Source organism: Myxine glutinosa, chromosome 4, assembly GCF_964187855.1.
Source record: "Myxine glutinosa chromosome 4, kmMyxGlut1.1, whole genome shotgun sequence".
In the NCBI taxonomy this organism is placed as follows: domain Eukaryota; kingdom Metazoa; phylum Chordata; class Myxini; order Myxiniformes; family Myxinidae; genus Myxine; species Myxine glutinosa.
In genome coordinates, this window is record NC_136264.1 from 81,777,283 (window position 1) to 81,802,646 (window position 25,364).

A 25,364-nucleotide genomic window follows, 5' to 3' on the forward strand; every position below is an offset into this window, starting at 1 on the left:
GGAATTTAGAGTTTAGAAAAATAGGGCCAGGTACTATGTATAATTTCAATTAATTAATCACATAATTTAGCAGGCAATACTATCATGGTACAATGATTAATACAATATATCAATATATAGTGCAATGATTTATATATATATATATATATATATATATATATATATATATATATATATATATATATATATATATAACGTATATATATATATATATATATATATATATAAACAAACAAACAAACAAGCTATATATATATATATATATATATATATATATATATAAAACAAACAAACAAACAAGTTTATATATATATATATATATCAAACAAACAAACACAAACAAACAAAATATATAAATATTTTCTCTTTCTCTCTTCTCTCGTACCTTTATAGTTTATACTATATATAATTTTTATTGATTTTATTGCTGAATGCCTCAATTCTGTATTTGCTTCCAAATCTTGTGTTCCCAACCCCTTCACTGTCGGTACCCCAATCCTTCTCTGTCATACCCAAATGCTCCTGCATTCTGTGTGTTTTTCACCTGAGAATGTGGAGAGGGTTTCTTTCAACCCTCGTCTCTGACTCTGCTACTGGTCCGGGCGGCATCCAGCTCACGTGTCTTAAAACCTGCTCTTGCACATTCTTTCTCTGCTCTTTTCAGCCTGTCATTTTCCCTTGGTCATCTGCCATCTGCTATGGAAGTCATGAAACGTCACTGCATTACATAAACAAGGTACAAAAACCGATTCCCTTTGGAAAGGCAGGTAGAAGCCTCGCCCCTCTCTGCAGACCTTGATAGAATCATGAGCTACTCAAACACTTGGAATATTTATTTCCGTCTTGACAACTCTCTTTCTCTTTCTCTCTTTCTTTCTCTTTCTTTTTATACATACTAGGGCATGCCCGTACTATATCTATATCTAAATTATATCCCCCCCCTCTATTTACATGAAATGGTTTGGTCCAAAGCGAACGGCTTGCGAGTGGTGACAATCCCCCCCCCTCTATTTACATGCAATGGTTTGGTCCAAAGCGAACGGCTTCCGGAGTTTGGTAAAGAAATCGCCATCGCGTGCACAAACGCGCAGGAAAGCGAATGAATCGCAAATTCGTTTTTATTAGTTGTAAAACATAGTTTAACGCCAACATAGTTTGCAAACGTGAAATAAATGAATACGCTCTCAAATGTGCCATCCGAGGCAGAGTGTGCCCGCCACGTTCGGCACACGCGATCGTTCGCTGCTCTCTGATTGGTTGAATCGTTTTTTGGACATAGCTCGGTAAGTAATTGTCCGATTAATATGAACCTTGAAAAGGCACATCCTCGGGTCCCCAGCAATATACCTGGCAAGTGAAAAGTATATCGGACCCGTGGTTGTCGAGAAACAGCGGTCACAGACAGACAAACGTACAAACGTACAAACGTACAGACAGAGATTACTGGAATATAGATAGATATCTGTTTTTATATATATATTTTATATATATAACAAACTATATATATATATCTGTTGTATGCAGATATATATATATATATAGTTTGTTTGCGCACTCTAATCTCCTGAACTGTGAAAGATAGGAGGAAACCTCCAATGCAAAAAATGTCGGGACGGGCCCCGGGAGGTTATAGGCTAGGTGACGAAGCCGGTCGAGGCCGCCTCGGCCGGGCTGGGCCCATTTCACAATTAAAAGCTGAGCTGAATTATAGTAGTGCATCTTATATGGCCGCGAATAAAAGCTGAATTATAGTAGTAAATGCATTCAAAAAGAACTAAAAATGTCGGGACGGGTCCCGGGAAGGTTACAGACTAGGTGGCGAGCCGGTCGAGGCCGCCTCGGCCGGGATGGGCCATTTCACAATTAAAGGCTGACTTGAATTATAGTAGTCAATTTTCCACAGCCGCGAGTAAAAGCTGAATTATAGTAGTACATTCATTCAAAAAGAACCGGGCAACACCAGGTGCTTTCGGCTAATACATATACTAGCCGAATGCACTATAAATGCACAGAAAATACAACTATAAATTATATATATTATATTATTTATAGTTGTATATATTACAACAATTCTTGTAATATATACAACAATTATATATATTCCTTATGTACAATTATATATATTATATATTATTTATAATTATATATATATAATATAGATATATAATATAGATATGACGAGTATTTTTTTTTTTTAATCAATATGTCCTTTCTGTAGCACCTGCAGTATTGTTTTGTTCGTCGTGTTGTTGATTGCGTGTTCTGTGCCTGACTTCCTGTTGGCACACGGATATGGTGAATCTGAGGCCTCAATTGTTCGTGACTTGTGGCAGCAGCTGCCAATTGGCTGGCATTTTACCATTATGTCCAGTGATTGGTAATTCTCGTTTTGTGCCAGTCACTGTCATGTATGTCCTTCCATACTTGTACTCCACTGTACATGCAGGCTTATATTTGATATAATAATGTGAAAAAGACTTATTTTGGAACACTATGTGTTAAAAGGCTATGAATGCAGTATCTAATCTGTATATATTTTGCAGGTGGTTTTCAGTTAGCTGGCGCCCACGAGGTGAGTTTTATTTATATATGTATATCTATATTCCTCCAATGTACGGTTTTTGATGTGTGCTCTGAAGGCATTGCTGTAAACCTTTACTCCACATGCCATTGCATGGGATGTAACCATAAGCGTGCTTGCTTTTCAGGAAAAACTGGCCGAGTCGGTTCAGAAGCTTTACATCATGCTGGCCCAAAAGAAAGGTGGGTTATTTCATTAATTGATTTGATGGGTGATGGGGTTTTGGGGTGGGATGAGGGAGTGAGAGTTGCAAACATGTAAATTGCAAAAGGAGACATTTCATGCATAATTGGTTGTGTTGGATTTAAGAGTAAGGTTGTCGGTATGGACAGGTGGCATATTTTGTTTTGAAGACCACTGGGATAATTATTGCTTGTTAATTTTGATTATTCAGTCATTATATTTTCTTCCTGTGAGAAACATTGTCTGTCGTGATTGTTATCGTGCTTTTGCTGTTTCGCAGTCTTACTACTATTATGATGCATGTCTGTGCTTGAGTGATATGAAGCGGCATATTTTTGTGATGCTTGTAGTATCTGAAGATATATTTTTAAATGTTGTAGGTAGCCATAGTGTGTCATCTGTATCAGTCTCGCCCCGAGGGGGTTGCAAGATTATTGTAATGTACATCCGTCCGTCTCCGTGTCTATATATATTTTTCTTCTCTTCAACCGCTTGTCCAATCAGAGGGACTCCCCATGGAGAATATTTTATCGATAACATTGATGTCATGGGTGTGTCAAAAGAGCGCGCACAGCTGTAAGGACGAAGGACGGGAACAGTGGTGAGTTTGAGGTGAAGGTGGGAGTGCATCAGGGGTTGGTACTCAGTCCACTACTATTTGTAGCTGTGATGGAGGTGCTGGCTCAGAACGTAAAGGAGGGTTTACCGTGGGAGTTGTTGTATGCAGATGATCTGGTGTTGATTGCAGAAAGTATGGATGGACTGAAGGAGAAGATGAACAAGTGGAAGGAATGTATGGAGACAAAAGGTCTGAAGGTGAATATCGGAAAAACGAAGGTGATGGCAAGTGGTAAAGCATGTGGTGAGGTGGAAAGAACTGGGAAGTGGCTGTGTTCTGTGTGCAGGAAGGGTGTCGGAGTGAACTCTATTCAATGTATAATGTGCGCTGAGTGGGTTCATCAAAAATGTAGTGGTTTGAGAGGGTCATTAACCAGTGTGGCAGCTACATTCAAGTGTAAGGTGTGCACAGAGGGACCTGCAGATGGAGGAAATGTTGAGTTGGATCTTGGAGACGGCATGAAGCTGGAAGGTGTGAAAACATTTTGTTACCTAGGAGACATGCTGAATGGAGAAGGTGGATCAGACTCGGCAACGGTTGCTGGAGTGAGATGTGCATGGAAGAAGTTTTGGGAACTGAGTGGAGTGCTGACGAGGAGGGGAGTGTCGTTGAAGCTGAAGGGAAAGGTTTATGCTGCATGTGTGAGAAGTGTTATGATTTATGGGAGCGAGACATGGGTAATGAACGTAGAGCAGCAACGAAGGCTGGAAAGGGTGGAAATGTGAATGGTTCGACGGATGTGCGGAGTATCGTTGAGAGAGAGGAAGACAAATGATGAATTGCGAAAGATGATGGGAATAGAGCCTGTGATTGATGCTGTGAAGAGAAACAGGTTGAGATGGTTTGGTCATGTGTTGAGGAAGGATGAAAGTGACTGGTTGAGAAGAGTGATGGAAATGAATGTAGAAGGAAGTAGAGGACGGGGAAGACCGAGAAAGACCTGGCTAAAGATGGTCGAAGAAGAAATGCGGGTAAGGGGTTTAAATAAGGGGAGATGCAGAAAATAGGGCAAAATGGAGAACATTGTCATGGGGACCGCAAGGCTAACCCCCGCTCTTGCAGGGAAAATGGCCTTAAAATGCCTGTTGTTGTTGTTGTTGTATTGATGTCATGGGTCACATATTGGATTGAAGGAAAAAAAATTGGACATCTCTGAAACTGCTCAACGGATCAAAGCGAAACCATGTGTATGAATCGACTAACCATGGCGAATATAGTTGGAATTTGTTTTTTTGTATTCATCTTCATTGATGCAATTTAGCCTTAATTTGCACAAAAGTTGTCTAAATATACTAATAAATCAATAAAACTATGGATAATGGCAAGGTACTTGACATAATGGGGTGCATGGATGATGGGGGTGTGCCATAATTGTAGCGTGTTCTGTCAACTCTGATATTTTTGTTCAAAATGAGCGTGCAAGGTGAAAACTATGCACTCTACCAAATGCCATTGTAGTTCTGCATGTTTTGAAACTAAATAATCACTTTGAGTAAAGTTTATTTATTTATTTATTTTCCAATCAACAATAAATTGGTTCACTGTCTTTGTTCCCTTATTCTTTGATTCATCTGTTTGTTGTTCACAAGTTGTACCTTGTGTTTCAGGGGATTATGAATGTGGTGAATCTGACAGCGCCCAAATATCTTTGTCGGATTTAAACAAGATGGATGGCTTCCAGGTACAACACATCTCTTTTGCTTTCAATGTGGGCAAGTTTTTGTCATTCTAAACTGAGCACTTGGCATGTGATTTTACGATCCATGGTTAATTCCCATATACTATGTTGATTTCCACCACTTTCTAATCAATTTGTAATTAATGTAATAGCGCACTGATCTTACCTCATCATGATTGTACTGTATGTGCGAAATGCTATATCTGAGCCATGGAAACATATATTTTTTTATTAAATATATAGACCACTTGGCAATTGACAGGATAGCATATCCATTGTATTGTTACATGGAAAAGGTGGAGGGGCGGGAGGTCCTTAACTAGATTGTATTGACGTTACTATGGACCGTATGAATTGTGCAGTTTGATTTCCACTTAACAGGATAAGGGTTGTCAGGGATAAGTCATCTTGTAAAATGTTCACAGAGGAGGCAGTGAGCATCCTTTATAGAACAGCATGTGGAGTAAGATTATATAGTATACAGGAAAGGCCGAGTGAGAACTTGTATCTACAAAAGGCACAGAAAGTTATATGTGCTTTTAAGGAACCACCATTACCAACTGTTTGGCCAGCGCACCACAAGTGACGAAGTTAGCTGTAGAAGCCAGTCTAGGGATGGAATGTATTTCATACAGCATAGCCCATAGGGCAAAGCAGTCGAGAACAGTGTATGTATGTATGTATGTATGTATGTATGTATGTATGTATGTATGTTCCCTCAAACGTGTACCAATCAGAGCTGAGGATCTGATCACATGACAGGGTGATGTGATTACGTCTGATGTCATTACGGCAGTACGGCGGCTGACTCTCCACACTCCGCCATTTTGATTTATATGCCGTTCATGCCAAGCATATCGTCGAACCTGTCATATATCACAATCGCCATGCTCTACCTTGACGTTTTTCATTCAGTGTGGAACACAAACAAACCGATTGTTAAAATGACCATCAAATATCGAAAGCATCGGCGTTATGGCTCTTCCATCAAAACGGTACGTACCGAACCATTGTGGGGTATAATCTAGCTTGCAGTAGATCTTCCCTCAGTTCTGTAACTAAAACTTACCTCACGGATGTCTGGATTCCTCCAAATTTCTTTTTTGAATGTTATAAACAGCATTAGCGACTGTTAAAAAAAGCTAATCATGTGTGTTTGTGGTTTATAATATTTTACAAGCCTGGCTACACCGCTGTTAGACTTTCGGTCTTGTTTGTTTTATTTGGGCCGCCCAGTGGGGTGGTACAGCCCGGAACACCTCCCACAAGCAGTGGGCGACCAATCACGGGACATGCTGCCAGTGTAGGCGGTTCCGGAGTGTACCTTGGCTGTGCTAACGCGTTCCACTTGCAGCTGGACCTTAAAGGGAGGAACATCTCTCTCCTTCCCTCTGCTTGGCCGTAATATTTTCCTCTTCTGGCCTCTTCATTATTGCGCCTGAGCTGTGCGTCACCTTAGGCCACGTCAACCATGACCATCATCATCATCATGCAGCCGCCATTAACTCGTGTTGCCACAGGCCCTCACCTGCCCCCTTTGTTTTTTGTGTATGAATCTGGCATTTTGGTACCATTACAAGGTTGTCTTTAGTTCTTTTTACATAATTTTGCATGTCCCATTATCCATATTTGTGTCTGTCAACTGCTTGGTTCGTCCCGTCTTTTGCAGCATGTTGTGTATCCTTATCCCGTATTTCATTGTAAACAAATCCTATTTTAATTATAAGAAGCGTTTCCCTTCCTTGCGTTTCACTGCCAGGTTCGGTTTGGATTGAAGGATCCTTGAGTAATAGTAATTATCAATACTAATTGAACACAGTAACTTAAACACCGTTCAGGATCTGTGGAGGCCTTTATGATACCTTCGGCCCAGATGGTCCATGTTAACAAAGGCTGTCTGAAATAATTGTATCCATATTTAAGTTGAAAAGTGTTTTAATACCTGATGTAATAGTATCCGACTAAAAATTGCAATCCTGATATTTCAAAGGCAAGGCGTTGTTGCATCACAGTACACTGTCCTTTCATTACATACTGGATTTTCCTTCTGCTAACACTTGCTTGTTGTTGTTGGTAGTTCCCATGATATATTTTGAAAGGGACAGGCTATTGTGTGACAGTGTCAAATTCTTTACAAGTGATTTTGGGTCGTTTACTGGTTCAGTACAATGTTAACGCTTGGGAGTATTGTGGTTTGATTATGGAAGGAATTGTTTATTATAGACAAGAAAAAGTACCCGGATTTGCCAGGCAACGCAGATGCTTGGTGCCAGGAACATGGAGAGAGGAGTGCAGGGAGGGGAGGGAGGGGAAAGGTGGCAGAGAGAGGAGAGGAGAGAAGAGGGAGGGATGGGGTGTGGGAGGTAAATGGGGAGGGAACCAAAGGGGGAGGAGGGGAATGAGGGTGCAGAGGAGAGAGAGGGTGCAGAGGGGTCAGGTGAGGGGGAGTAGAGTAGAGGAGCGAGGTGAGGGGGGAGGGAGGAGAGGAGTGAGGTGTTGTTTTTTTGTATTATATATATATATATATTTTTTTTTAAATTAACTCAACTGGACTACCGTCCAGTTGAGTTCATCACATACTGAACTCTCCGGCGTCCGTCGTCGTCGTCAGTCGTCCATTAACTTTTCGACGTTAACACTCAAGCGTCCACAAATATCAACCAATTCTGATCAAACTTGACATGCAGCATCCTTACCCCAAGGACCAGGGTGGTATTACATTTCAGCCCGATCCGTTGAAAAATGGTGGACTTAGGCGACCATTTTGTTTTTGGTCATGAAAATGACGTTAACATTCTAGCGTCCACAAATATTAACAGATTGTGATCAAACTTAGAATGTTTAACCCTTACCACACAAGGTAGGTTGTTGGCTTTTCATATAAGACAAATCTAGTACAGACAACTGACCTACTTTACAGTTGTCCAGTCAGTTCAGTTGAGTTCTGCTTCCCTGGAAGCTCTAGTTTTGTATACAAGATCGAGGTTTGTGTAAGAGCTAACATTAATGCCAAAAAAAAACATAAACGGGCACACAAAACATGTAATAAAGGGAGCGGGAGACAAGATGGTGAGAGAGAGGGAAGCGCACAATTTTGCCAATTTTGTTTTGCCTATTGTGTTTACCTATTTTGTAAAACTCTTCTTGCAGCAGCTAACTCAAGATGTCCGAATGTCATACACGTCTCTGCCCGTGGGTTTCCCACAGGTGCCCCACTAGTCTAATCTTACTATAATTCACCAAATGTCCTTCTGTCCGTTTTAAGGTACCGCAAAAACGGCTCAACCGATCGCAACGATATTTTGTGTGGGTATTCCTGGGACCCCTGGGAGTAAAATAGGCTATATTTTCCCAAGTTTTTCAGTTTTTCCAAACACGATGGAATAATATTTACTGATATGCACAGTGATGTGGCTTTTATTGAAATTCTACAAATACTTTTTAGATTTTAATGACAATTATGAACCTGCCGCGAATGTGGAAGTGGACAGGTGATGGCAATGCGCGGGTTTGATAATATCCAAATACAACCGACATTCAATCGTAATGTTAAATCATTAAACGTTAATCTTGTTAATCGTTTTGTTAAAGTATCAATTGATGATTGGAATTGAGTGAATACAATTACGATTTTGAATTTGTAATTGTATTCACCCAACCGTACGGAACTTCACATCAGGATTTAAATATGTGTTTATGTCATGAATGTTGTTAAAAGTTTATTTTTTATATTAATGTTATTTCATTTGTGATTGGAGTTATGCTGTTTGGAATGAAAAAAAGAGATATCGAGTTCAAGTGAATGACGAAATGCCGTGACGGTTTCTACTTTCTAAATGTGAATTCGTGGATCGCCATATGCAGATTCGCCATTGACTGGGTATGGAACAAACATACCCGTTTGTTTGCCAACGGGTACGTTTTTCATGGAAGTCCTTCACGAACTTGCTGTCCATGTCTGAAGTGTGACTGAAGGTGCTACAGGAATGTGGAATTTATTGGTTTCATGCTTTAGCATTCGCCATTTCTGCATTGTCTGCTTGCTTCTGGCCTCCCACCCGTGCGCAGCACGGGTACCTCACTAGTAAATTTCATCAGATGTCTGTCTGTTTGTGTTCTTTGCAAAGACTGCTGGGCTGACAACCACCAAATTTGGTACACAAGCCAAGTCTGACCCAGGGATTGTCCTAAGGATATTTTCATCCACCACCTCAGCCTTTAAAGATCCAAAAGACCCATAATACTCTATTTACATGCTTGAGAGATTAGATTAAATGCTTGAGAGAAGACTTTTTACATACTTGAGAGAAGACTTTTTACATGCTTGGGAGATTAGACGCCTTGATACCCTAAAGACCCCCAAAGACCCATCACACCATTAAGACCCATGAAGTCTTCAAACACCCTTAAGACACTTTAAAACCCCAAAGACCCTTTAAGATCGTTTTACCCTCCAGCATTGCCTCAACTCTCCATTTTATATAAACATAAACAGGCATCGCCTTTCCTCACTTCTTAAATAAACGCAAACCAACATCACCTCAACTCACCATTTTAAATAAACCCTTCTGCCCTCTGTCTCGCCGGCTCTCTTGCACCCTCTTCTCAGCCCCCCCCCCCCCGCCCTCAATTATCAATTATTTCTCAAATACTTCTCAATTATTGTATATATTGTTACATTTATGGGGGTAGGTAAGAAAATACAGTAAGAAAGGTGGAATTGTATCGAAATAATATGAACCGTGTGACGTGTAGGAGCATTTCAATGTACATACGAAGGGAAAATGCAGCTTAAGGTTGTGTTTAAATGTTCATCATACAAGGGATGATGACATGTTAATTAGAAGAGGGTTTAAGGCTAATTTTCCCTGTGCATGAAAACCCTCTGTCGTCATTCCTAACTTTTTTGCCGGCACGGCCAGCCAAGTATGACATCGCCGGCCAAGTTATGCATGCTTCCTGGATACGATACAGCAAAGACCCGCCCAGGAGAGGCGGAGTGACCGTGATTCGGTGGGTGGGGGAACAGGGCCTCTCGCCCCCGTGTGTGTGTGACCCACTCGCCCTCCCACCCCCGTGTTTCGCCCCCGTGAAAAAACAACGCGATTTCGCAGAACACGGCCGCGAATAGAAAGGAAACCGCGAATACATGGGACACTTTTCTGCGAATAGAGCAACTGCCCGCATTTTATCAACCGCGAATACGCGGAGCCTGCGAATAGTGGAACCGCGAATAGCGGGGTGTGACTGTATGTATGCATGCATGTATGTGTATATATGTATATATATATATATATATATACAGTCACGTGAAAAAGTAAGTACACCCCATGTAAAGTTTTGACTTTATCAACATATTTCAACATACAGCTATTTGATCTTCATTTCAACAATATTGATAGATAAAGGTGATAAAATATAACAAATATTATGAAACATTTACATTTTGTAGTCCATTGTATAATTTAAATAAACATAAATGCAAATTTCGCATGTGGAAAAAGTAAGTACACCCCTACATTTATCACTACTTCAAATACCTAACATTAGAATCAGGTGCCCCAGCTCAGGTGCAAATGATTAGAACATCGTTAGCGAGGATCTTGGAGGAACCTGTCTTATTTAAACCTCAGACATTTAGTTTAGTTTGCTCTTTGTTGTTGAAGTGTGCGGCGTCACCATGCCTAGATCAAAAGAGCTCTCTGAGGCCTTCAGAAAGGTTATAGAGGCCTACGAGTCTGGGAAGGGATTTAAAAAGATCTCCAAACAATTTGAAATCAATCATTCAACTGTCCGGAAGATCATCTACAAGTGGAGAAGATTCCAAACAACTGCCAACTTGTTCAGGCCAGGCCGCCCCAGCAAGTTCAGTCTGAGAGCAGACCGCAAGATGAAGAAAGAAGTCTCTAAGAACCCCAGAATGTCATCACGGGACCTACAGGTAGTTCTTGCCACTGTTGATGTCAAAGTGCACGAGTCTACCATTAGAAAGAGGCTGCACAAATTTGATCGACATGGGAGGTGTGCCAGGAGGAAACCTTTGCTGTCCAGAAAGAACATCAGGGCAAGACTAAAGTTTGCCTAGGTGTTCATTGGCAAACACCAGAACTTCTGGAACAATGTGCTCTGGACAGATGAGTCAAAGGTAGAGCTATTTGGCCACAGTACCAGAAGACATGTTGGCGAAAACCAAAGACAGCATTTGACCACAAGAACCTGATACCAACTGTAAAGCATGGTGGTGGAAATATTATGGTTTGGGGCAGCTTTGCTGCATCAGGGCCTGGGCAGCTCACCATCATAGAATCCACTATGAATTCTTCATTGTACCAGAGGGTGCTTGACGATAATGTGAGGACATCTGTCGGAAAGTTGAAGCTCAACCGAAGGTGGACCTTGCAACATGACAATGACCCTAAACATACCAGTAAATCCACTAAGGAATGGCTGAAAAGAAAGAAATTGAGGGTTCTGCAATGGGCAAGTCAAAGCCCGGATCTAAATCCCATCGAGATGTTGTGGGGGGATTTGAAACGAGCTGTGCATGCAAGAAACCCCTCAAACATCGCACAGCTGAAAGAATTCTGCATGGAGGAGTGGGCAAAAATTTCTCCCCGTCGATGTCAGAGACTGGTAGACAGTTATAAGAAACGCCTACTTGAGGTTGTTTCTGCCAAAGGGGGCAATACCACCTATTAGAGCCAAGGGTGTACTTACTTTTTCCGCATGTGAAATTTGCATTTATGTTTATTTAAATTATACAATGGACTACAAAATGTAAATGTTTCATGATATTTGTTATATTATATCACCTTTATCTATCAATATTGTTGAAATGAAGATCAAATAGCTGTATGTTGAAATATGTTGAAAAAGTCAAAACTTTACATGGGGTGTACCTACTTTTTCACCTGACTGTATATGTATATATATATGTATATATATATAGACACACTAAATGCCCAAAAGTATGTGGACACCCCTTCTAATTAGTGGATTTGGCTATTTCAGCCACACGCATTGCTGACTAGTATATATAATCAAGCACACAGCCATGCAATCTCCAAAGACAAACATTGGCAGAAGAATGGGCTGGACTGAAGAGCTCAGTGACTTTCAACGTGGCAGGATGCCACTTTTCCAACAAGTCAGTTCGTCAAATTTCTGCTTTGCTGGACCTCCTCCGGTCAACTGTAAGTGCGGTTATTGTGAAGTGGAAACGTCTCGAAGCAACAACAGCTCAGTCGCGAAGTGGTAGGCCACATAAGTTCACAGAATGGGACCGCCAAATTCTAAAGCGCATAGTGCGTAAAAATCGTCTGTCCTTGGTTGCAACACTCACTGCCGAGTTCCAAACTGGCTCTGGAAGCAGCGTCAGCACAACAACTGTTTGTCGGGAGCTTCATGAAAAAGGTTTCCATGCCGAGCAGCCACACACAAGCTTAAGATCATGTGCAATGCCAAGCGTCTGCTGGAGTGGTGTAAAACCCGCCGCCATTGGAGTCAGGAGCAGTGGAAACGCGTTCTCTGGAGTGATGAATCGCACTTCAGCATCTGGCAGTCCGACGGATGAATCTGGGTTTGGCAGATGCCAGGAGAACGCTACCTGCCCAAATGCATAGTGCCAACTGTAAAGTTTGGTGGAGGATGAATAATGGTCTGGGGCTGTTTTTCATGGTTCGGGCTCGGACACTTCGTTCCAGTGAAGGGAAATCTTAATGCTGCAGCATACAATCACATTCTCGACAATAGTGTCTTTCCAACTTTGTGGCAACAGTTTGGGGGAAGCCCCTTTCCTGTTTCAGCATGACAATGACCCCGTGCACAAAGCGAGGTCCATAAAGAAAAGGTTTGTCGAGATCGGTGTGGAAGAACTTGACTGGCCTGCACAGAGCCCTGATTGCAACCCCATCGGACACCTTTGGGATGAATTGGAACGCCGACTGCGAGCGAGGCCTAATCGAGCCAGCCCGACCTCACAAATGCTGTTGTGGCTGAATGGAAGCAAATCCCCGCAATAATGTTCCGACATCTAGTGGGGGGGCTTCCCCCGTCCTTTACAAGCTTCACTGGCTCCCCATCCCCCAGAGAATCCAGTACAAAATCCTCCTCCTGACATACAAAGCCCTCCATAACCTGGCCCATCCTACCTGGCTGACCTCCTCTCCAGACACACTCCCACCCGCAACCTCCGCTCTGCTGGTACCAACCTCCTGACCCCCTCCATCCGGACCAAATTCAGATCCTGGGGGGACAGGGCCTTCTCCATCGCTGCTCCCACCCTCTGGAACTCACTACCTCACACCATCAGAGACTCCTCCTCACTCACCACATTCAAAACATCACTAAAGACCCACCTGTTCAACACTGCATTCAACATTCAACCCACAGCATTTAACCCCTGACTATCTCTTCTCCTTCTCCCTCCTTTTGCTTTAAATATTTCCCTATTGATTCTTGTCTTGTCTTTTTGATTCTTGTCTTATATATATGCCGTATATCGCTGCTGTTTGTTTTCTTGATTCTTGTCTTTTTGCAATTGTTGTTTTCATGTATTGTTATGCATTATGTTTTCCACTCTGTCAAAGCGCCTTTGGGCTTCTGGAAAAGCGCTATACAAAATAAATGAATTATTATTATTATTATTAGTGGAAAGCCTTCCCAGAAGAGTGGAGGCTGTTATAGCGGCAAAGCGGGGGGGGGGGGGGGGGAGGGGGGGGGACGAACTCCATACTAATGGCCATGATTTTGGAATGAGATGTGTGATGTTCGGGGTGTCCACATACATTTGGTTATGTGGTGTATATTTATATGTCAATTAAATTTTTCTTTAAAAAAACACAACCTTTTTTTTTTAGCAGTTCAATATCTTGTGACCCACATCAGGGATTTTAACCAATCTTGGTGCAAGTATATTCTACAATACAAAGATGAACTGATTCAATTTTGGGTTCAAATATCAAAGGTCTACAGTTATGTGACCTTTAATTGAAAGTATTTGTTAACTCAATAACTTGCAAACCACTGAATGTATTTCAGCCATACTTGGCATGAATATAGGCTGTAATACAAAGTTGAACTGATTACATTTTGGATTCAAGAGATCAAAGGTCAAGGGGCATGCCTTTTAACTGAAAATAATTTTACAGCAATAACTTGTGAACGACTGAAGGTAAACAATCAAACTTGACACAAGTAATGACTGTCATACCAAGATGAACATGAGCAGATTCTATTTTGTGAGTGCAATGGGTTGAAGGTCGCTTGCCCTTTGAGAATCGTTGGGCAGACCATAACTCCAGTTTGAAGCATGTGATGTTCTCTCTCAGCTACTTCTGTCTTTTCTCTTGTGCTCTCTCTAATGTGACCTTTACTTTTTCATGTTGCCTTTAATTGAGATCAAACATAACAGTGGGATGACATCTAACATGGGCAGAGGCATATATCAATTGATGCATTCACGTCAAATTATATTTTGTAGTTTATACATTATTCCTTTACAACAATTTTAATGCAAGTCCTCCATTTTAACTGAACAATTGTCTTTGTGTCCATTCTTCCATGTTTTTTTCTTTAAACTCGGGCATCTTGCTCTACAGAAGACATCAATATGGAATACAAAAAAGCACTGACATTGATAAGCCTTTGCATGGTTTTTATTTGAAATTATTTCTTCTGTCTATTTCCTTTTAGGGATTTGATCCTGGTATGCTCAAGACTGTTATGACAAGGACTTACAAGGATAACTTTATGTGAGTATGTCTACAATTGATTTCCAAACTTGCAGGTTTTTTTTTTTGGTATACATAGTCGAGGCTCATGGAAGAGCGAGTACACTGAATGGATCAGGATGTATCGGGACAAAAGGAAGGGGGACACCAACAGCAGAGTTTGAAGGCCAAGGTAGAGGGAGACTTGGACAAACAATGGTTTTAGGGAGGAATGGGGGGCAGGAAAGGACAAGATGGATACAGAAAGAAACTCACGGGGAAACACTGGAAGCTTGGAAGGAGAAGGGCTTTTGGTTTTTTTTAGGGGGTTGGGAGGGTTAGTAAGGGCAGAAAAGATCATAGTTTTTGATTGGGGAGGATTTCAGATCATGGTGAACTGCAGTCTTGACACCCTGAAGAGGAGAATTATTTTGAACAGACGAAGGAAGTTGGTCTAACAGCTGAGACAAAATAGGAACAAGTGAGTGGAGATGAGCAGTGAGCTGGATTTTGAGAGTTTTGCCAGAAGTGTGTTACTGGCAGACCACATGCACCCTGTAGAGAACTGGGGGGCAGAGGGTGATGGAGCACAGAAAGGGCGGAGGATGCAATATGAGAATGAGGCGGTAGAAGATGTAGAGACTCTTGACCTTTCTGTGATGGTGAAATGATCGGCCCATAGACTCAGCTTCATCGTGGGAGATTCCAATAATTTTGAAGGCCTTGGTTTTCCCGGTGTCAAGCTGAGCAAGGTGAGAGGTAGGGGAGCCAGCTCAGAGGGGAGAGTAGTATGACATCAAGCTGTAGATTAAAGCCTTGTATGTGGATAGGAGTTCAGGTGTGCTTTTTTATTTTATTATTATTTTTTTTTTGGGATACAGAATCGAGGCTCGTGAAAGAGCTAACATTTATTTCACAAACAAATCAAACAGACAAACAAAATATATGAAAAGAGGGAGCGGAAGACAAGATGGGGAGAGAAGGGGAAGCACACAAACACAACATTTGAGAGCAGGGAGATGTGTGGGAGGGAGAGGGCTTGGGGGGAGGAGGCGTGGGAATGGGGGGGAGGGCGGGATATAAAACACAAGGACACCAAGGACTTCCAGGACAGAAGTTGGTATTTCAAAAAAGTGGATTTGGGGTGAAATTAGCGGGGGTAGAAAAGATCAAGGTTTTGGATGGGGGAAGATAAGAGATGGTGGTGAACAGCTGTTTTAAAGACCTGGAGGGTGGAGTGGGATTGAAGAGAGTGAGGGAGTTTGTTCCAGAGACGGGAGAAAAGAGGAATGAAGGAGTGAAGGTGAGCAGAGAGTCTTGATTTTGGCAGTTTAACCATAAGAGGGTTGCAGGCAGATCTTGTGCGACCTGTAGGAATATTTGGGGGATAGAGCCCAGAGAGAGCTGGGGGGGCAAGGCCAGAGAGGAGTCGGTAGAAGACGGAAAGACCACCAACCTGCCTGCCGTGAGTGAGTGAAAGGCCCTTGGAGTTAGCTTCATCGCGGGAGATTCCAATGATTCTGAACGCTTTGGTTTCAACAGCGTGAAGAAGAGCTAGGTGTGAGGCAGGAGCACCAGCCCAGAGGGGAGAGCAGTATTCCATTGAGCTGCAGATGAAAGCCTTGTATGTGGTGAGGAGCTCAGGTGTGCCAAGGAAGGACTTTGCACGACGGAGGATGCCCAGTCGGCGACTGGCTTTGGAGGCCAGATTTGAAATGTGGTTTTCCCAGGAAAGATCATGGCAGATAGTGAGACCCAAAAGCTTGAGTGACAGAACTTCTTGGAGAGGATTATTCAGAAAGTGGATGGGAGGGTTGTCCAGTCGGTCTTTTCCGAGAGACATCGTAAGAGTGTGAGATTTGTCAGGATTGAAAGACACGTGATATGTCAAGGGAGACAGCTCTAATTTCCTGTTTGGCATTGAGGACCTCCATCCATTGTCGAGAAAGCAGAAGCAGCATGTCCAGAGTAGAGTGACCAGGTCTGAAACCAAATTGAAGATCAGAGATCAAGCCATTGGGGAAGAGGAAAGATTTCATATCCGAAGCAATGATGGATTCCATGACTTTGCTGATTAATTGGGAGAAGGCTGATTGGTCTGTAGTTGCTAGGGTCTGTTTTTGCACCTTTTTTGTGCAAAGCGGTGATGTTGGCTCATTTCCAAGCAGATGGCAGATGACCTTGAGTAAAAGAGAGGGTGAAGAGAACAGAGAGAGGGAGTGAAAGAGCGGAAGAACAGGATTTTAGGACCCGTGGGCTGATGCCGTCAGGTCCAGTTGCAGAATCAGAGTCGAGGGTTGACAGAAACTTTTCCACCTTGTCAGGAGGAAAAGACACAGAGTCCAGGTGCAGCTGAGTATGACTGGGTATGGTGGGTACAGAGAGGGATGGGTTTGGGACACAAGATTTAGAGGCAAACACAGAGTTGAGGCATTCAGCTTTTTCACGTGCGGAGTCAGCCATGTAGCCGTTTGAGGTGAGGGAGGGGATGGAGGGGGAACAAACACCAGAAACAGATTTGACCAGACGCCACCAGGATTTGGAAGAGGGAGACAGATAAGATGAGTTCGGTCTTGAGAACGGAGAGATATTGTTTCCTGGCTCTCCTAACGGTGGACATACACTTGTTTCGGGCTTTGTGAAAGGAAATGAGATTTCCTTCCGTTGGATTTGCTTTCCAGGAGACGAAAGCAAGTTGTTTCTGGGCAACAGCCTCACCACAAGATTCCGTGTACCATGGATGGGAGGAAGGGTATGACAACTGAAGACGAGATGGGATAAATCTGTGCATGAGAGAGAGCAATTTACTTTGGAAGAATTCCCAGGATGCGTTGATGTCAGAGGCGGTAGAGATGGGAGACCAGTCCAGATGATTGATGGCTGCTTGAAGACCGTGCCAGTTGGCCTGAGTGAAATGCCAGACTCGTCGACGCTGAGGAGGCTCTCTGAGAATGGTCAGAGAGATGTCCACTTTAACAAGCACATGATCAGATGAGCCGATTGGAGCAGAAGAAGAGCAGCAGACATTTTCAGGGAAGTTAGTCATAACCAAGCCCAGAAGAGAAGATGCTCCATTGACTGAGATCCGGGTCGGGAAATTGACAGATTGTGTCAGTCCCAGTGAGTCGCAGAAGTCCTTTGCTGAAGAGCCATGGCTGGTGAGAGAGGTACCCACACCCAGCCAACTGGCATGGTGACAATTGAAATCACCACATATGAGGAAGAGAGAGTTGGGATGGGTAGATAGAAGTTGGTCCATATTATCAGACAGCGATATGTAGATGGAGTCATCACTGTTTGGTGGACGGTACAACACACATATGAACAAAAGGTGGGAGCGAAGGGGAAGCCGTAGCCAAAGGTAATCCTGGGGGTGAGGTGGAGTTTGGCAGTGCAGGGTGAGTGAGGAAGAGAGTTTTTTTTATAAAGATAGCAACCCCACCTCCAGGACGAGGCTCAGGTCTATCATACCGGAGGAGGGAGTAACCTGGGAGAGATACCAAGGAATCAGAGACATCCTGAAGAAGGAAAGTTTCTGTTAAGCAGATCACGTCTGGTTTGTCAGAAGCAACCTGTATGGAGAGATCAGTCAAGTTTTAGCGAAGGCCCCGGATGTTTGAGGTCCATACCGTTAATGAAGAGGAAGGGGGAGCATCGGATACAGAACGGGGGGGGGGGGGGGGGGAGGGGTAGGGTAAGATGTGGAAGAGGAGGAAGTGGTAGGGAGAGCTGTTGAAGGTGTGTCAGAGATTTCAGAATAGCTTGGAGAAAGGGAAGAATGGGGCGGACAAAAGGTTTGATGGTGATTGGGTGAGGCACAGTGATGTGTTATTTGAGGAGGGGGAAGAGCGAGGCAGAACGGTGGGGGAGATGAAGGGGAAGAAGTGGGGAGGACGCTTTGAGGAGGAGGGGAGTCTAGGAGGGGAGGAGCGAGGGAGAGTTTCGGAGCGGAGGCATGTGGGGGGAGTTTAGGAGGGAAGGGGCAAGGGGGGAGATTTGAAACGGATGGGTGATGGGGAAGATTTGGAGGGGAGGGGCAAGGGGGAAGATTTGAAAGAGATGGGTGCTGGGGAAGATTTGGAGGGGAGGGGCAAGGGGGTAGATTTGGAGGGGAGGGCTGATGGGGAAGTTTTGGAGGGGAGGGGTGATGGGGAAGTTTTGGAGGGAAGGGGTGATGGGGAAGATTTGAAAGAGATGGGTGATGGGGAAGATTTGGAGGGGAGGGGCAAGGGGGTAGATTTGGAGGGGAGGGGTGATGGGGAAGTTTTGGAGGGGAGGGCCGGGGTGATGGGGAAGTTTTGGAGGGAAGGGGTGATGCGGGAAGATTTGGAGGGGAGGGGTGAGATTGGATTTCAGAAAGTGTACGCTTAATGGGAAACGAACATTTATTGCAAAATGAGTTTCTTGTGACCTTCGAGTCAAAAATACGTTTGAGGACGCTGAAGGAGGGGTGGAGTGCAGGAGAGTTTCGGGAATGTAGAAAAGAGGAACTACAATACAAGAGGAACTACAAAGAGGAACAACAAACAATATGTTGTCCACGAAACATGGTGGACCGGTTTGGTGTGTGCTAAGGAAATACGGAAGATGCCCAGTCAATGATTGCTTTGGAGGACCACTTTGAAATGTGGTTTGCCCAAGAAAGATCATGGCTGATGATGAGAGCTCGGAGATTGAGTGACTGAACTTCCTCAAGAGTGTTGTTTAAAAAGTAGATGTGAGGGTATGCCATACGGTCCTTGCGGAGAGGGAGGGAGACAGACAGAGAGAGAGAGACCGACAGTGTGGGGAATTTCTCAGTGTTAAATTTTTCGAGAGGGTCTTCCGTTCAACCACCACGGGAACGTGGATGAGGGGTTTCGTGGTGCCCGGCTTCGGACGCCGGGCACCACGGGATGCGGCTTCGGACGCAGGGCACCACGGGATGCGGCTTCGGACGCCGGGTACCACGGGATGCGGCTTCGGACGCCGGGCACCACGGGATGCGGCTTCGGATGCCGGGGAACTGGACACTGCTCAACTCCGCGCACACAGCTGTTCATCTTGTTGGGGGAGAGCGGTGGACCACATTTTCGGAACACAACATATTGTGGAAGCATTTTCACCTCCACCACCAAATCTGGATGGAGGTTATGTTTTCACCCCTGTCTGTCTGTCTGTCTGTTTGTCTGTCTGTGAACAAGATATCTCATAAAGGTTGTGGATGGATTTGAACGAAATTTGGCGGAGAGGTAGTGTGTATGTTACAAGGACAAAATGATTCGAGTTTTGTGAAGATCCGGATTTGGATCCATCTCGTACAATTTGTAAATGATTCTTCACCATTGGGAGATGCGGCCAAAAACGATATATAGCAGGATATCTCAAAGTTGTGGACGGATTTGGACGAAACTTGGTGGCCCGGTTTGGTGTGTGACAAGGACTAATTTATTCAATTGTGGTGAAGATCTGAATATGGATTTGGATACGAGAATTATTAAATTCTTTCGTGATTCTTCACCATTGAGAGATCAGCCGAAAAGTGATATATAACATGCTATTTAAAAAAGTTATGGACGAGTTATGACTAAACTTGGTGGACAAGTTGGTTTGGTTCTCTTTGCAATCAGCAGTGCATTTCTTGGGTAGAAATCCCCTTACCCCACCCACCTCCTTCTCACTCCAATAGGGTTTATATGTGTTCCAACCCTTTGGGGTTTATCTGTGTGCCGACCCTTTGGGGTTTATCTGTGCGCCGACCCTTTGGGGTTTATCTGTGCGCCGACCCTTTGGGGTTTATATGTGCACCGACCCTTTGGGGTTTATCTGTGCACTGACCCTTTGGGGTTTATCTGTGCGCCGACCCTTTGGGGTTTATCTGTGCGCCGACCCTTTGGGGTTTATCTGTGCGCCAACCCTTTGGGGTTTATCTGTGCGCCAACCCTTTGGGGTTTATCTGTGCGCCAACCCTTTGGGGTTTATCTGTGCGCCGACCCTTTGGGGTTTATCTGTGTGCCGACCCTTTGGGGTTTATCTATGCACCGACCCTTTGGGGTTTATCTGTGCGCCGACCCTTTGGGGTTTATCTGTGCGCCAACCCTTTGGGGTTTATCTGTGCGCCAACCCTTTGGGGTTTATCTGTGCGCCAACCCTTTGGGGTTTATCTGTGCGCCAACCCTTTGGGGTTTATCTGTGCACCAACCCTTTGGGGTTTATCTGTGCGCCAACCCTTTGGGGTTTATCTGTGCACCAACCCTTTGGGGTTTATCTGTGCGCCAACCCTTTGGGGTTTATCTGTGCACCAACCCTTTGGGGTTTATCTGTGCGCCAACACTTTGGGGTTTATCTGTGCGCCAACCCTTCGGGGTTTGTCTGTGCGCCAACCCTTCGGGGTTTGTCTGTGCGCCAACCCTTCGGGGTTTATCTGTGCGCCAACCCTTCGGGGTTTATCTGTGCGCCAACCCTTCGGGATTTATCTGTGCGCCAACCCTTCGGGGTTTATCTGTGCGCCAACCCTTCGGGGTTTATCTGTGCGCCAACCCTTCGGGGTTTATCTGTGCGCCAACCCTTCGGGGTTTATCTGTGCGCCAACCCTTCGGGGTTTATCTGTGCGCCAACCCTTCGGGGTTTATCTGTGCGCCAACCCTTCGGGGTTTATCTGTGCACTCTCCTCTGTGTGCTGCATGTCAAAAGACAAAGCAGCATATATCAATTTTAAGTACTTAGTATGACTTGGCCAGGGTCTGATTGGAATCGCTGACCAACTAGACTCAGGACGGACCTTCTAACTACAAATTCACCTGAGTCTGCTGGCAAAAAAGCCACTTTTTCATTGTTTATTTTTATTTTGTTTATTACCCTAGCCTGAGGAGAGGGTATTGCATTTGAGTCCGTTTGTTACTTGCAAAATCGAAGATTTTTCAAGTATATTGGTCGGTTGTGTTTGTGACTCTGTTAGTTTGTCACCGGCCTACAGGTCACAATTTTCAACCGATCTTCACCAAACTTCACCAAGTGGTAGAGTTGGTAAAATGCCAGAAGCCCATTGTTTTTGGGGTCAATAGGTCAAAAGGTCAACATAGGCCAAAGGTCACCAACTTTGCTAAATTTCTAAAATCCTCAATTTTCATCCGATTGACTTGAAATTTGAAGACCACTTGCATATCTGGTCATTGAATTCAACCACCAAGAATTTTTGAAGTCAACATAGGCCAAATGGTCAACATAGGCCAAATTTCTAAAATCCTCAATTTTCATCCAATTGACTTGAAATTTGGAGAGGACTTGCATATGTGGTCACTGAATTCAACCACCAAGTATTATTGAGGTCAACATAGGCCAAAAGGTCAACATAGGCCAAATTTCTAAAATCCTCTATTTTCATCGAATTGACTTGAAAATTGAACAGCATTTGCACATTGAGTCACTAAATAGGGAAACTAACTATTTTTGAGGTCAAAAGGTCAAAGGTCAACTGAAGGTCAACCTTCCAAAATCATCATTTTTCATCTGAAAAATCGTCACTTTTCATCCTGTTGACCCGAGCTTTGATCAAGATTGTAAATTTTAAACTTCATGAAATGGACAATTTGCTGTATCAATGGTAAACTTTTGGGGGAGGGCGTATTTTGCAAGTATCGTGCTACGCATGACGTTTTCTTGTTTCTTTGTCTGTCTGTTTGGCTGCCCAGAATAAATATGATTTTCTATGCAACCGTTGGCCCGATTGACAGGAAATTTTCACCATAGGTGCAACTCCACCTGTAGAATTTTGAAAGTATAATTATGATGTCATACGTCACGTGGTATGGCCGCCCTTTTGGAAAAACCAAAAAGCTTTGCACCTCTATATCTCCGAAAGCGCTGCGTAGAAAAATTGAGACATGGCTCATTGTAAATAACTCTCCATGGGGAATAAAATATGTTAATGATGTCATAGGTGCCTCCATTATGACGTCATAATTCGACAAGTACAAAACTTCATCCGATCAAGATTAAATTTCTTGAGCGTCATCTTGGGCTAAATTTGTGGGAAAAAAAATATATAATGTCATCGGTCACGTGGTTCGGCCGCCACATTTGTTTTTAACACAAAAGCCTTAAAAACAACTGAAAACACATCCTGGCGAGGGTCTGCGATCTCTGATTGCTCTTTCTTGTTTTATCTCGTTACATCATGTGCAATGCATGGGGTTTATCTGTGCGCCAACCAACTTAACCGTTAAGGTAGCTGGCTTGAGATCTTCGGGTCCCGAGGTCGAGCCCCTGTCAGTTTGTTGAATCAGCAGGTGGGTTGACTCAGCCTGTCATCCTTCAGAGGTCGGCAAAATGATTACCAGATGACTGGTAATGTGGGACATTGCATCAGCGGCACAGCCATGCCCCCAGAAAACGACGCCGCCAAGCAGCCGCAGGCTACATACTAACCGCCACCATCTTGTTACAGTATCTTTTATTTTGTTTATTTAGGTTTCAAGTGCATCAGCACTTCATTTAAGAAATGAGTTTCTCAAAAGCTTGCGACGGATTGACTTGATAAAGCATAAATGACATTTGTTTATGGGGATGCATGTTTGTTATTCAGCATCACTGGAGAAAATGGCAATCCTGTGGATTCTTTTGAAAAAGCGATGTTCTTGGAGTCTCTTTTTTCACAAAAGAGTATTCTCTGTCGCATTCGCACTGCTCTGTACAAGGTCATCTTCCGCCTTCTCTGCTTGTTTGTAGGTAAGTTATTGCCACTTGACTTTAAAAAACGATTATACAAGGTCTCAGCTCCTGGATGAGTTAAAAGACAAAGGGAAGCAGGCTTCTAGACTACCATAGGGTATTTGGGGTGGGGTGTTGGGGGTGGCCATTCATAAGGAGAGGAGGAGAAAAAACCCCAAAAACATTGGCCTGGAAGGGAACAGGTTGAAAAATAATCTGCGTGTTTAGTAGATTTTTTGGATGTGCCCTTCGTAGGACAGAATCACAATGGTTCCAAGCTGTGCAGTGGGGACGGACAGTTTTCATCATTAGGGTCTTGATATGGGATCGGATGAAGTTGAGTGAAATGAATTGGTTCCTCGTCAAATAAATTCCAGGAGTAGTCTATGTCAGGAACTGATGTGATGATTGACAGGTCTTGCCTGGGGAGAGTGGATTTTGGTCAGACCAATGGGCTTTACCAAAATGCGAAATGAATCGATTAATCCTTGTTTACACACCCAACCTGTCCACCAAATTTCATCCGAATCGGTCCATAACTGCGATGTCGTGCTCATGGACAAACAGCCGTGGAAACAGCGTCCGTCCACCTTCGGTGGCATAGGTAATGATCTTCATTAGTGTTCATCACTATAGTTTAATACTGTTACGGACACGACTTAAGATGTTGTGATGGGCTGAGCGGAATGGCCGCCGTGTTCGCACAGTTTACCCGATTAGAACCCGATCCCGCCCGATTCCACTCGAACGTTGGCCAAATCGCGCTATGCTAAATCAATGAAGGAAAGGACACAACGGCTGGGATAAATGAAACGACACAAGGGGGTACAGTTCTCAAGACCTCCGGATGAGGATATAATTGGTGATGCAGAAAAGGGGTAGATTACAAGGTAAGAGGTAAAGCACAGAAAAGATGGGCACTTAGACACAGTCTTATCTTATCCCCGACAGACCACAGACAAACGGGACAAGACTGACTTACACGGGGATTGATGGCAGGGAAGGCCAGGCAGTCGATAGCACAAGGTGCACCTTGGCTCAGGGGCAGAATCAAACACGGTCCGGTCCAGAGATGCGGGGAGGTATTGCAGCGCTCGGAGGTGGCGTCTCCTCTCTCCAAGCTGAGGGCGCATCTGACGTCACCTCCCTCTTCCTGCGCATGCTCAGCGGGGAGTGACACGCCCTCGGCTCGTTGGCTCCGCCCCAGATGGAATCGGTCCGCCGCTTCTATTGGGTGCGGGGGGTTACCGGGCTCCGCCCTTGACGAGGAGCTGACAGCGAGCCCCTGCGTGGTAACCCCGTCGGAGCACATGTTCAATGGCGGCTAACCAAGCCGGAGTGAGGACGCACACTCCCCGCGCCGCCGCCGCTGTTGTTGTTGTTGTTGTTGTACCATGAGGAAGAGCTGCGGGGAGGTATTGGGAGGTCCTAAACTTTCCAACGGTGCCATACAATCACATTCTGGTGCAACGAAGAGTCAGAATTAATGGAAACGAGTCCTTAACTGACATAGACTAAGAATAACTAGCAAGATGTCCTATAGTTGCCTACGTGAGATGCGGTGGACCTGGATGCGACATTTAATGGGGGAAATAGGGGAAGGTCGGGTCTACAGAGTGCTGTTTACAGAAAATGGGACTAGGGAATGGGGGATTGGGGATAGTTGGGAAGTATTGGGGAAATAGGGGAATATTTACAAGCGGATATGGATGGAGGCCAATCTCATATCCGCAACATTGCACCCTTCTCTACCTCGGGGCGTCCCGACCCGATAAATTTTTACTTACTTTAGTGTGGCACTCAGATGTAGTTCCCTCTACTATTAACTCAACCCTGAGTGCGACAGTTTTACAGATGTTCACAAATGAGTAAATATGTCCCCCTGCGACGTTGCACCCTTCTCCT

The 25,364-nt window shown here is 44.1% G+C and overlaps 1 protein-coding gene across 2 annotated transcripts in view; it reads left to right on the top strand.

Moving 5' to 3' along the window:
- Positions 1-25,364, top strand: part of LOC137424921 (uncharacterized) — a 40,767-nt gene that overhangs the window by 4,493 nt on the left and 10,910 nt on the right. For both annotated transcript variants that reach the window (XM_078776084.1, XM_078776085.1), the window contains exons 2-6: positions 2,544-2,572; positions 2,709-2,763; positions 4,991-5,064; positions 14,755-14,813; positions 23,335-23,477. In XM_078776084.1, coding sequence (XP_078632210.1) covers positions 2,544-2,572; positions 2,709-2,763; positions 4,991-5,064; positions 14,755-14,813; positions 23,335-23,477 — 360 coding nt within the window. The remainder of the gene's footprint in view (positions 1-2,543; positions 2,573-2,708; positions 2,764-4,990; positions 5,065-14,754; positions 14,814-23,334; positions 23,478-25,364) is intronic.